The sequence below is a fragment of the Chaetura pelagica genome, unplaced genomic scaffold (assembly GCF_000747805.2).
Source record: "Chaetura pelagica isolate M959 unplaced genomic scaffold, ChaPel_1.0 scaffold3, whole genome shotgun sequence".
NCBI lineage: Eukaryota > Metazoa > Chordata > Aves > Apodiformes > Apodidae > Chaetura > Chaetura pelagica.
The window spans coordinates 8633341-8647150 of record NW_009952974.1 but is presented as its reverse complement, the minus strand read 5'-3'; the positions used below and the strand labels follow the sequence as shown (position 1 = coordinate 8647150).

Sequence of the window (13810 nt, the reverse complement as noted above, 5' to 3'; positions counted from 1 at the left end):
GCTGAAAACTGAGGGACAATAGGCTGCTCCACTTACATTCAGCTGCCTCTTTTAGCAGTGCAAAACACAATCTTTTCTTGCCCATTTCTCATTACCCAAGAGTAGCTCTACAGGAGTTAGCTAATTTTAAGGGAAATACATTGGGGCAAGAAGTTTCCTTTGCTCTGCTAGTTCTGAATGCAGATCTATTATTTCATGCTGAATGGGACATCTCTAGAGTTGGTTATATCCATACAAAACCCAAACATATAGATGAAAAATGCCAAAGTTAGAGGCAGAGTGGAAGTAAGCTCACTGAGAGCTGGGAAACTTGAGGCTTTGAAAAGATTTTTCTGGAGTTCAAGAATCATTACTTTTGCTAATATCTTGTTTAACTTTTTGTTAATGTTGGGTCTAAAATCTTAACTTTCTTGGGACTGTTCCAATGTCCATTTATTCTCATTAGAAGATGTTCTGTGCACTTAAATTTAATTCATGTAAGCCTTAGCTGAAGGCTGTCAAAATTCTGGACCTGTTCTGGGCACTTGCATATAATTCTCTTGATGGCCAGAAGCAATGAAATATTAAATCCTTTCCAAGCACAAAGCTGATTTATAGCTAAAACTACACTTGTTACATAGCATAATCATAGCTGCCCTTTGTTCTTTCGACAGGGCTTATAAAATCTTTCCATCATATCCAAGGTAATTAAAATATAGGCTAAATAAACTAGCACAGACATACTAAGTGGGAATGTAATGATGACCTCACTGAAAAAAAATCCTTATTCTAGATTTTTAGCTGTGGTCCAAAAACAAGAACTGAGATGATGATAAGAACTCCAGTAAAATTATATTGTTAAATTAGTAACCAGAGATTTAGGTAGCTAGTATTACTTAATCTTTAATTCTTGTCAGCTGACCCAGGGAACTCATAACAAATTCCATGTATGTGACTTTAAAAGGCCACAAAAGAAAGTTCTTATGAAATTCTCTTATAAAATTCTTGCATGCACTTATCCATGTTGACACAGACTGTAACAATCAAGAAGGGTATCAAATGCATTTTGCAGTGTTTCATTTTTAGCATATTGTTAACCAGGTAAACTTACATTGTACTTATTTTTAAGAGTTATGCATCTTGATCAGACTTTTCCAAACACACCCACTGATCTATCCTGAAAGTAAGAACAGAGGCCAGAGCTCTAAAAAACTTCTAATTGAATCTTGATTAGTATAGCTACCCTAAACCTGCAGCAGTTGTAGGTACTTTCCAGGCTAAGAAGCCAAAACATATTAACATGGCTTTATTACACAAGGTATCCAGGGGCTATGGCTGGCAATATAGAAGACAAAGAAATCTTTCATGATTGTTCTTCCCTAAAAGTGTGAAGTGAACCAGTACCAAAAGAATGGGGAAACATCCCTTCTGCCCCTGATCTCTCCCATTCTTGCCCCCTTCCTTAAGCTTATTTATTTAAATTATTACTTTATGAATAAATTACTCAGTCAAGCACTGTACTGTGTTCCCAGCATAAAGTAAGAATCTCGACAAAAATTAAAGCTCTTACTGTGTTTAACTGTTAGTATTTTGCTGATGAAGTTCACTTGGGCTTAATTAGGAAAGAGTTTCTAATATTCTGTCAGAGTGTCACATGGCTAAATGACCAGGAAACAACTACTATCTTGGTAGGCAGCATATGGCTTGAAACAAGACCTTATGTCCCCAGATCTTCCCTTCAGCATGAAACCCCTAATAAAAAGTATACAGTCATTAGAGAGCATATCACTGCAGTTTTCCATCTGCTCCTATTTTTGTTATTGCTGCTACCTCAATGCCTAGGAGCCACCCCAGAGAACTTCCACAGAAAAGTCTAGTTTCCAGGAGATGCTCCCAGGGAGGCTGATTCCTGAGGCAAAATCTGATCTAAATGTTGTATGCAGTCACACATACCTGCAGCCATCCTTTGCAGAAAAAAAAATTAAAAATAAATAAAAAGTCATACTAGTACTACAGGGAAAGCTGAATTCCTCCAAAAAAGAGAATTCTAAACTTGATAGGAAAACTGCTTTGGCCTTTGGCCTGAATCCCTTCTGAGGTGTATGTTTATGGTTCTTTGTTTCTCATTTTTTAAGTAGAGTATGATTTCCTGAAGTATAAATCAAGAATTGTCCTTCTGTTATCTGATTGGCACTGAAGCTGATGCAAAGCGAGGCAGAGCAATGAAAATTCAGAGATAAGGCTGTCACTACTACCCCAACGTATCTCATTGTACTAAAAATGGCACAAAAGAATAAATGAAGGATTGCATACTCACTCCAACTTTTAAATTCTCGGCTTTTTAAACCTTTCTCAACTTCAGTTATTCAAAACTAACTCCTTTCTTAGTTCATTTTTAAAAAAGGAACGTGGATCCTTACAGAAAAGCTACTTAGTCCCTAGTTCAGATTGTTGGGAGAGGATTCAGTATCTTCTGCTTTTTCCTATTTCCAGAATCATCCAAACTTTCATAGCTCAGAGAGAAAACACATAAAAGGACACATTAACTTACCGCGCTCTCACAAGCTGCACTGAGACAGAGCAGTAATTCAAACAGGTCTCTCCAGTTCAGTTCCTCCAACCTACTGGAAACTTTCAGCAAAATTGCTCTTTTTTATTTCTAAAATTTAAAAACCTGTGGTCCCCAAATGTAAAGCAATACCTTTATCGCTGATTAGGTACTGTGTGCTTCACTACTTCCTCTAAATATATTTTAAACTAAAACACACAAATGTAATTTTCTACTTTTAAAAGGGAATACTGCTGCAACTAACCACCATATTAGAATACTATGGAATTAGATTAATAAAACTAATAAAGTGTATATAATTGGCAGCCTTTATGTTAACTTTCTCACTGCAGTGAGCATTATTACTATATGTGATATATAAATAGTTTTCCTGTTCAGAGACTTTCACCATACAAAGTGCACTGCAGATTAACAATACATTTTGTTTTCAGGCTGTTAGGACCAACTGTTTCTCCTAAACATACCAACTGTTATTCGTTCAGCAGAGATTTATATAATAAGATCTTAACCTCTCAGGCTATCCAATAGACATTTTGCACAGCTTTCAAACTACTTTTCTTTTTTCATGCACACAACATTTGTGAGTTTACCAGACAGTTTTCATACATTAAAACACATCTGAAAAGTAGGCAATTTTTCTATTACTAATAATTAGACATTGTGTTAATGTGAACAGTGCTATAGCCATCGATGATGTCTCACCAAGGAGCAAGAAAATCCTCTAGAGATACTGATTTATGCTTTTCTATTCCTTCAAGTTATTAGTTATGAGAACTTTATGATTAAACTTTCCTTAAAAGTTTTTGCTTTTTTCTGTACTATTTTGTCCTCAGGGAAGTATTGGTAATGTGCAGATGTTGGAGCAAGCTATGTTTTCAGCAGGCACTCACAAATGTTTATGAAGGCAGCACTTCTCTGCTCCCCTGATCACCAGTCATGACCTGAGATGATCATGACATGATAGAAGACTGTCCTGACAATGGACACATTTCTCCTCAGCTGAAAAATGGTAGAGTGCATTGTTCAAGTTGTTCATTTTCTGGAATGGACTTTCAGGTGACCTTTCCTGGGAAATGTTCCTTGTCAGGACACAAGTTGAGGCTGGTTTTAACAAACATCCAGATGTCATGATATGCAGCATCTGGTCTCTGAGGCTAAGTGTAGGCCCAAGTGCTTCTGAAAGACAAAAGCTCAAGCCCTAAAATTCAAGTTTCCTATACATCTTGCGTGTGTTTAAGTAAATTCAGCATTCAGTTATAGTACTTTCTGATGTTTGAGAAGGGGTAAATATCTCTATAGACAAGGTCATAATATGTTTTCAGACAACTTTTCTGGTAGCAAAAGTGGAGTAACTCTAGTTTCAAATGGTGCATACAAAATGAAGTCAATAATTTTTTTCTGTTCTTTGTCACACTTTTGAAAAGATTTTGGGGATTACATCCTTCTTTCTTTGGAAAATATATCCCCTGCAGTTCCTCGTACTGTTTCCTGTAAGACTGTTAGCAAATCAATATACTTTTTTCTCTGAGGATTTTTAATTCAGTAAAATTAAGCAATAAAAGTGAACATTTGAATAAAAAATCTGTTCTGAAGTCTGTCATTGAACAGCCTTGTATGAATGTAATATTCAAGTAAAAATATTAATTATAGATTGAGTTAAGAAACCTAATCTGAAGTACCCAAGTCAAAGAAAGGATGGCAACATGAACAAGTGTCAGAAATGTCTGTGGATTTCATTGTCATAGTAATATATCTCAAAGGAATAAAAATTATTGTTTGCTTAAACATTTGGAAAATATGGCAAAAAGGTATATCTTCAATATAGCAAGTCACCTACTGAATGACCAGATCCTGGGTTGCTTTTCATTTTTATATTCACAAGCAGTCAGCTTCCTCCTTTTTAATATGCTTGTGTTACCTCGTCTCTCAGAAGGTACTATAGCGTAGCTTAGCCTGCAAACAACTTGTGCAGACTTTTCTGGAATCACCCCTCATTATATATTGGTCCTGCTCCCCAGTATAATTATTTTTTGATATCATATAAATATTATGTATCAATTTTATTGTTCTTAAACTACTAAGTGAAATGCAGTCATTGCAGGACTTAGAATAGCCATTATTCCTGATTGATTTTATGCTACTCCCCATCTATATGGTGGAAAACGTATGCATAGTTTGAGCATCAGTGTTCAAATTATGCCTCAGCACCTTTTGGTTTTTGGACATCTTTGAGATTTTGCACTTTTTCAGTGCTGTGGTATTTGATTTATCTAAAATGCTTGGTCACTGAATTTTCACTCCATATATTGGGTGGAGACATAAGGCATTTTTCTGCTCTCTGACAAGGTAAATTACATTTTTAAATTAAAGAACAGATAACAAATAGTCATGGTGACTAGCAAATATTTTGTTCGAATGTAGGAAAGACAGATTGACCTCCACAGGAATATTTTGGAATATCACATAAGAGCTAATAACATTTGAACCAAAATACTTGCTGGGAGTCTGAAAATCTGCAGACCTTTTGAGCAATCAACTATCCCTCCTTCCAAGTCACAGAATACATTTCTCCTTGCCAAGGGACTGACTTGGTGTAGAGTAAAATAATATGGTAGGTTTTTTCAAAAGAAAGGGAAGATGTCATGTCTGCTGAACAGATTTATAGTTATGCAGATCCTATTAATGACAAGAATTACCTTATTTATGCTTTGGGATATAATTGCTTTCTGAAGGGATGAGGACGTCATTCACCTCATTTCCTGCACAAAATTGAATTTGTCTAGGCATATTACGGGACTTCTTATTGGATGGCTAAAAAAGTGAGTAAAAATTTACCTTTTTCTGAAACACTGGGCTACATAGCTACCTTGATTAAGTATGACAAGTTCCAGTTAATGAAATTGCAGTTCTGATGCTCTACATGTAATATATTACTGGAATTTTCACCAGTATTGTTTGCAGCAAAGTAAGAAGAGAAAACATGTCTAGATGATGCAGACTGCCACTGTGAATAAGGCAAAACTTCAATACCATAGGGTGACTCTGACATGCAAAAGAAGCTTTTTGATCTCCAGTCACCATCCCACCAAGCTGGATTTTCTGTCAGTGTATCTCATGGCAACCCGCTTTCTTCCTTTCCTTTGCCACTGCAAGTGTGAAAGCAGGACACAAACCTTCTGACAACTACTATGAAGATTTTGGAATTCCAAGACAGCAAATGTCAGAGGATATTGCCTGTACACTTGGCAGGCACCCAAACACATAACATGATAAAACAGGACCCATAGGGTGTAAATTATATTGGTGCATGTGTGGTAAAGAAGTTACAAAATAATTATTTTCAGACATACTTTCTAGCAATCAGAGAATTAAACTTGTCTTACTGGAAAAGGAAGGAGGAAGCTCTAGGATGAGGAGGTTAGAGATTACATTTACTTTGGAAACAGAACTGAAGGGAGAAATGCAACCTTTTGAAATGTCAAGTCTGCATCATAGAAAGTGAACTTACCCAAACATACACATACACAGAAAATTCTTCTCTTCTAAAAAATTAATTCTGAATCAGGGATTGGATTTCATTGTAAAAGGGAGGAAAAATTCTGAATAAAAGACTACCTAGTTATTATTTGTAACATATTTCTACAGAGCTACTGCTAGGCTGTTGAGCTGAGGTACAGAGCTTGCACCACCATCAGGTCCCAAAGAGCCCAATAAAACATGCAGTTTCCATTTTAATTTCTATTCCAGGTGCAGAGTATCACAGTATTATTCTCCAGACAGAATAATCTTTAACAGTAAATAAGAATATTTTTAAAGGAAAATAGCTTTTTACGTTCTGCATGTAGCCAGATAGCTAGCAGATAAAGCAGTGGCAGTAAAGCATATTTTGAAATAGATCAGCTGATGAACAAATCATCCCTGATTTCAATAGGCAGGACCCTACATTCAACCCATCTCCACTTTACTTCTAATCCCAGTGAATTCATTATACTTGGGCAGCATTTGGAAAATAATGTTTTGTTGTTCTGCTGTAGATGGAGGCTAAACGCAGGGATATCAATTGCATTGCCCTGGCTTTACAGCAGTGTAATTGTTAGCCGAATATGTTCGTGTTCTCTGAATATGACAGATAAGACAACCTGATATGCTTCAACTGTTATACAATTTTTTTCATTAGAGTCTCAATGACCTCTTCTTAAAATTAGTCCCAGGACTGATCTGTATTCCACAGGGTGCTCATTACAGCTACCGTTAGTGCACAGAATCCCATGATCATAAAAAATTACTCTAAAAATGGTGAATAGATGATGGTGGGTGGTAAATGTGGTTTATCTTTATTTCAGTAAAGAATTTGACACTGTCTCCGACAGCATCCTTGTAGATAAATTGAGGAAGTGTGGTATGGATGATCAGGTAGTGAGGTGGATCATGAACTGGTTGAAAGGAAGAAGTCAGAGAGTTGTGGTCAACGGGACAGAATCTAGTTGGAGGTCTGTGACTAGTGGAGTCCCTCAGAGGTTGGTACTGGGACTGGTACTACTCAATATTTTCATCAACGACCTGGAGGAGGGAACAGAGTGTGCCCTCAGCGAGTTTGCTGATGACACTAAACTGGGAGGAGTGGCTGACACGCCAGAAGGCTGTTCTGCCATTCAGCGAGACCTAGGCAGGCTGGAGAGTTGGGCAGGGAGAAACTTGATGAAATTCAACAAGAGCAAGTATAGAGTCTTGCATCTGGGGAAGAACAACCCCATGTACAGGTTGGGGGCTGATCTGCTGGAGAGCAGTGTAGGAGAGAGACCTGGGGGTCCTAGTGGACAGGAGGATGGCCATGAGCCAACAATGTACCCTTGTAGCCAAAAAGGCCAATGGCATCCTAGGGTGTTGTGGGGAATGGGCTAGGATGGAGAGTCAAGTAGTAAGTAATTAGTCAAGTAGTCAATCAGTCAAGTAGTAAGTAATTAAGACAATTTACTGCAGCGTGACTGTATGTTTTTTACCATATATTCCCCACAAGAAAAGCCATGGGAGACATCTACATTAGAATATTCTCATGAAGATTTATTTTGGTTTTTTGTACTATTTTGGAGATTGCAGAGAACATGGTACTTGACTCTCCAGCCTGAGCATCCCCCAAGAGCTTTAACACTGCCACTCCATTTGCATTTGTGTTGATGCCTTCATGGTGTCAGAGCATCACCAGTACCACTTATGGCTAGTAATCGTGCTTTCCAGAAGCCAAAGTCATTTCAGTCCAGGACTGTGTTAATTGCCCTACAGGGTACAGTTACAGGAGGTTTGTTTTAGTATGGGTTTTACTTTGTTCACCATTACCTGTCCTCACTGCTCACAGATGTCTGGACTTCTGCAGGGTGCTCTGTACAGATGTTGCATTCTCTTTATCTGCAGATAAAGGATTAGATGAAGCCATAGTTTCATTTCCTCACAGTGACCAAAAACAGAGAAGAAACCTAGGGAATAGACTAAATGTTGTATTAAGCACTGCTGTAGGCTGTAGACTGCAGACATTTCAGAGCTACGTTGATTAGTAATTAGCACGAAGCAGATGGGAAATCATACTGTCTCCCCAGAAAGTCAATACAAACTAGTTACAGTATTTGTATGTTGTTGAGACTACCCTACTATATGTTTTAAATAAATAGCAGAACTGGGATTATCTTGACTTTTCCTAAAAATATGTAAGGCCAATTATTGAATCTGAAATTAGCTTCAAGCTTACGCAGAAAAGAGATCAAGAGTTCTCTGTATTCATAAGTTGCTTTTTTCTTGGGTTTAAATCCTATTTAATTTTTACGATGTGTTTTTTAAATCATCTACATCAAATCTAGTTTTATTTGCCAGTTCTTAGGAGGACTGAATCTGCTGTTCATTGCTACAGACCTTGAATGTGTTTAATGAAAGCTTCATTCTCAACTTGGTGTTCTGCTACCATAGATCACAGCATGTTGTGTACTTTTGTTATTGAGAAGATTGGATGCTCAGAGGATTGCCATGATTTTGAAAAGGAATTTGGGCTACTTTGGAAAGTTGTTTTGAGATGAACCCACAGACAGACAAGGAACTCCCTTCTTTTGTACCAGAAGGGTTTCTCTCTACCATATCAAGCTTAATACATGTTGACATTAATGTGCATGGAGAAATACGCTCTCTACTTAGGTGGGCCCAGACATTTTGAAGTTGAGTGGTTGATAATACATCTGCCTTTTGGGGGAAAAGAATCAGCAAATATACCCTTATGTGGGCATAACTTAAACGGGTAGTTCTGATACTGAGTCTGACATCCATGGCTTTTAGGCTGTCAAAACTGTGAGAAATGCCCAAGAATGTGAGAAATTGGAAGAGGGAATGAAATAATATTTAAAAAAAAAAACAACTTTGGAATATAAGGCTTTATCAAATCTCATCTTCACCTGGAAAAAAAACAGTGAGTAAACAGGAAGGCTGTGTTGAATAAAACTTTTGCTGTTTTGATATAAGCAAATTTTTGCATGAGTTATGGTTTAGAGACTGAATCCTTATGTATATGTGAAAATGTCATCTTTTACTTTAAAAGAAATACAAATCTCCTCTGATACATGAATCAAAAAAAGGCTTTACTATAATTTATTCTAATAGACAGTGGACTTCCTAACTGATATAATAATAGTCTTCATCTTCAGACCAAAATAAACTAGAACATAATTTCATGAACTGCATATTATTGTACACAATTATTTGTATTTAACAGATTATTTCAAAGAGAATGATCAGAGTGATCCTGAACCCCCAGGTGACACCATCAGATACTATCAGTCTATTAAGAAACACTTTGAGGAGAAAAAAAGTGGGTCATCATCTTTTGTGTCCTCCACTGAAGATGAGCAAAAGCCGCTGTTCTCTGGGATAGCTGATTACCCATCTGTGACAGAGAAAACCACAGATGTGGAGTTTGAGGAAATGGTTCATGCTACAGATGACAAAAGAAGCAATTCCTCCAAAGGTAATCTAGTGGATGCTATTTTGTAAAGCTTGAGTAGGAATCTTTTTAGTTTGATTATAAAAACAATTTTCTGAATTTCTATTGATTCTTTACATAATATTTATTTGTGTTTCCTTAAAGCTTAACAAGAAAAAAATATTTTAGATTAAAAACATTTAAAATATTATTTCTCAAAAGGATTAATGTAGTTAGTGAGGACTGGATTAAAGAATCTCCAAAAGGCTATTCCAGTCTCTGTTAATAAATAATCTTGTAACTGAATGACATCAGGAAAGTCATGCAAACAAACTCTTGAAAATTGTCACCTGCATTTCCTTTTGTGCCAGTGGATGAGAACTGCATTCAAAGAAGTAAAGAATCCCTCAAAGGTTGCTTGATGTGCCAGGGTTGGCTAACAGTAAAAAATCCTAGATAATGAGAGCTAGATTAACCTAGTGATGGCTGTACATGCATATGCACAAAGAAAATGTTTTCAAGTAATTAGTGTCATTCTCTGTATTAACAAGGCACAATTAAAATTAATTTTAAAAAAAATGTCATAATGAATGCTACTTCATTTTTTTGCACATGTTGGTTAAAAGGAGTGGCATTGCATCACACAGACCAAATCCTGACTTCCATAAGTAAAACACAAGAACAAAGATTTGGCCTTTTGTAGGGTGGTGAGATGATGGAACAGGTTGCCCAGGGAGGTTGTGGATGCCCCCTTCCTGGAGGTCTTCAGGACGAGGTTGGATGAGGCTTTGAGCAACCTGATCTAGTGGGAGGTGTCCCTGCCCATGCACAGGGGTTGTAACTAGATGATCATTAAGGTACCTTCCAACCCAAACCATTCTATGAAACAGGTATATGACACATAATCAAAAACTATTAAACAACCTCAGTTAATTTTACAAAGACTTAAACTGCATAATTAAAATGACATCTAATATGCTAAAATATTCATTTTCTCGGTAATGTGAAGGGAAATAAATGAAAAGTCCTGGGTTAATATAAAATTTAAATATTGCTGTTTGATTGTAATTTTTTCAGTCTGAAGGGAAGAATTACTGTTATTTACTGTTTAATGCTGTTTTCCCCAGCAGTTCTTTTCCATTGAGGCAATTTAACAATTTAACCATCACTCAATAAACTTCAGGCGTTTAGGCTATAATTTTAAACAATACTAATGATTAATGAAGCCTAACAATGTAATTTTTACATTTCAAAGGCATGAATATGTGAAGCCTGGTCTCCTCAGGCTAGGGCTACATAAATCTGCACTGCAAAACTTGTTGCATACATACTGCATACCTTTCCCCTCCCAATAACCAGAAACGTGTCCTTGCAGCTATAGCAACATTTTCCAAGGCAACCTATTGCAGATTTTATTTGAGCTAAATTTAGCATGTTTAAAGGTTACATATTTTGATTAAGACCACATTCTTTTTTTCTGCTTTGTAATCTAGCACTTCTGGTAACGTGTGTGAAAGCTCATTACCTTTCTTGCAACATTCATAAAAACTTCAAGGTCAATAAAATAGGATCAGTTTTGATTGAGATATCTTTAAAATTAAATTCTTATTCCTGCTATTAGTTAGAGATAGGCTATAACTTACCATAAAATTGTTTATAAACATAACAAAATTTTGAAACAGACTCTGGTTGTATCTATAATACATATATAATTTTTCAATATAAATGCACTTGTATAAACCTACCACAATTCGTTACCACTGTGATGGATAGATATTCAATTATCTTTAGTTTTGTTTTAAGCTTTGGTCATTAATGTTGATGAATGGAAACACTATTAATAATGAATTGGATAATGTGGGCAGAAACTGAATAAACTTCTCTCTCATATGCTGATATGCAATTACTGTTAATGGTAAACCATGGCCCTTTTGAGAAGACCTGGTAATTTTCCCATAGCTGGTAATCTATATCTTGTGGAAAAATACTATTTTAAGTTTTCACTTGGCAATCATTTGGGCTACAAGAATTATACTTGAATTGTTCAAGTGAAGCAAGTTATACATTTATCGATTTAGTTCTCAATCTAGGATTCTTCAAGCTCTGGAATAACATGGCTATAGAGCTGTAACTTCTGTTGGGCTTTTCTGGGGATGGTCATGTATGCAAAAGTACCTGGAAAGAGGCTAAGAACACTACAACACAGTATCTTATAGTGTCTTAACTTGCTTATGGTGTATTACCTTACTTTATAAGTTGAATGCCAATTCATTTTCCTTGTCAAGAAATTAAATCTTGATTGTAATAGTCTACAAATACATATTCTGGATCCAAAAAAAATTAGCTGTGATTTCCCTGGTATCATTCACAGCACTGAAAAAATGTCATTTTATTGAATTATTTATTGTGTAAAATAACCAACAACTTGTTTTCAACAGGACATTTAAAAGTAGCGAAATGTACACCCTATACTTTCGATTTCTACTCCTGAAATCCACTGTTTAAAAGTAAATCCACTGGATTTACAACATCCATTGTATCTGCACCCATAGTTTAAAATGTTACCCCTTAATGTGTTATAGGCTGCTCCTTCCACTTTGCTGAGAGCTTTCCAACTTCCTTGGACACTAAAAATCATGCCAAGTGTGCCTGCTAAAACCAAATTATATGCATCTCTGGCACTGCCTACCTCTTTCGTTCTGTTGGCCTAACTGGCTCAGAAGCTGAAGAGGTTTCTGTCTAGCCAAGAAGAAATCTCCTTCCCCTTCCTTCTGCTTAGTGCATCAAATCAGTTATAGGTCATGTCACATAAAATGTGAACGCTCTCTACAGATCCATAAAACCTTCTCTGACAAAAATGAGAAGCAGGTCTCCTCCTCCACTTGGAGTCATGTAGGGAGAGCTTCCCTTCCTGGATAAATCTGCTTTTAACACTAAATCTGAGCTGGATTTCTTTTTATTATTTTTTTTTCTTAGACCAACACTGCTCAAAGATGTGTTTGAAAAGGATTAGCTAATAGCTTTTGGACAAACCTCTCACATGTCACCCACACTGTGATTTTTTTTCTCTTTTCTTTGAAATATGGCTCTCTGGCTGCTATAGTTGCTCAGAAAAATTTCACGAGTGTGAAATGAATGTAACCTGTGCTGGATTATCAGCATGCAGTGCCAAGAGAAGTGTTAGGAGAAGCTCTGAGCAAACCATTCAGGGACTACTGGGGGATGTGAGATTGAAATCCAACTGCTCATACAACAGAAGCTGACACCTTATAAGCAGTCAAGGATTTTGCCCAGCTGTACCTTGAAGGAGTTGCATGAGTGCAGTAAGAACTTCTAATATGTTCTGTAATCATTTAGGTAAATAGTTACAAATACAACCCTAATGGGAGTTGTTCTGATCAGGTGTTAAAGTTTTACCAGCCTTTTTAATCACTGCAGAGAACCTGAGTCGTACTGAGCAATTTTGGACTGTCTGCATGACAACAGATTCACTCCAAGTAACAAAGACTTGAGGCAGGGGGTGGGTCATAGGTATAGAAAAAGCACTGTTCATCCTAAGTATGTCATCTATATCTCTGTGAAGCTCACAGTAAGATCTTGACTCTATATAGGATAAGGGTATGTGCAACTAATGTATCTCATGATAAATAATGTAAAAATAAATAAATAAATAAATAAATAATTTACAGAATTGGGGCATTGTTTTCTAAAATAATAAAAAAACCCCTAAAGAAATAGTAGCCATTTGGTGCCAGAACTCTGATGATGCTGACTAGACAAAACTGCTTGTTTATGTACAGCTTCAAAATACTAGTATGCTGCTATTGCTTTGTTAGAATTTTATAATTTTTTTATGTGACCACTTTTATTTTTCTGTAAATAGTAGTAAGGAACAAAGAGAGTTGTTTGAGCAGTGTGCCAATTTGATTTTCAAAGTTTTGAGAAATGCCAGTAAGTGGGATGCTTTAGGTGTGCCAACGTTTCTCTAACAGCACATATATGAAACAACATATATGGTTTGTTTTTCATCAGATATCACTGATAAAAAAGACTGGGAACAGGAGAACATCCAGGAGTTCCAGGACTCCCCAGCTCCGTCAGCATTACCCCATGTCACGTGGGGTATCTGTGAAACTGAAAGTGACTTTATATATGGGGAAGTGGAGAATCGATTAGATTTACTTCAAGAACAACTCAACAGGTAAATACAGAGATATGACCAAAAAAGAGATATGTATGAGAGAGTACATAATGCAACTGATAGTAGTGATGCTACAGGAGGAATGAATTTGCACAGGAAGTTTCTA

The 13810-nt window shown here is 36.5% G+C and overlaps 1 protein-coding gene across 1 annotated transcript in view; it reads left to right on the top strand.

The window, feature by feature from the left end:
- KCNH7 (potassium voltage-gated channel, subfamily H (eag-related), member 7) overlaps positions 1 to 13810 on the top strand; it is a 210745-nt gene that overhangs the window by 192948 nt on the left and 3987 nt on the right. Inside the window, exons 13-14 of the mRNA XM_009996095.1 lie at positions 9309 to 9548; positions 13536 to 13704. Coding sequence (XP_009994397.1) covers positions 9309 to 9548; positions 13536 to 13704 — 409 coding nt within the window. The remainder of the gene's footprint in view (positions 1 to 9308; positions 9549 to 13535; positions 13705 to 13810) is intronic.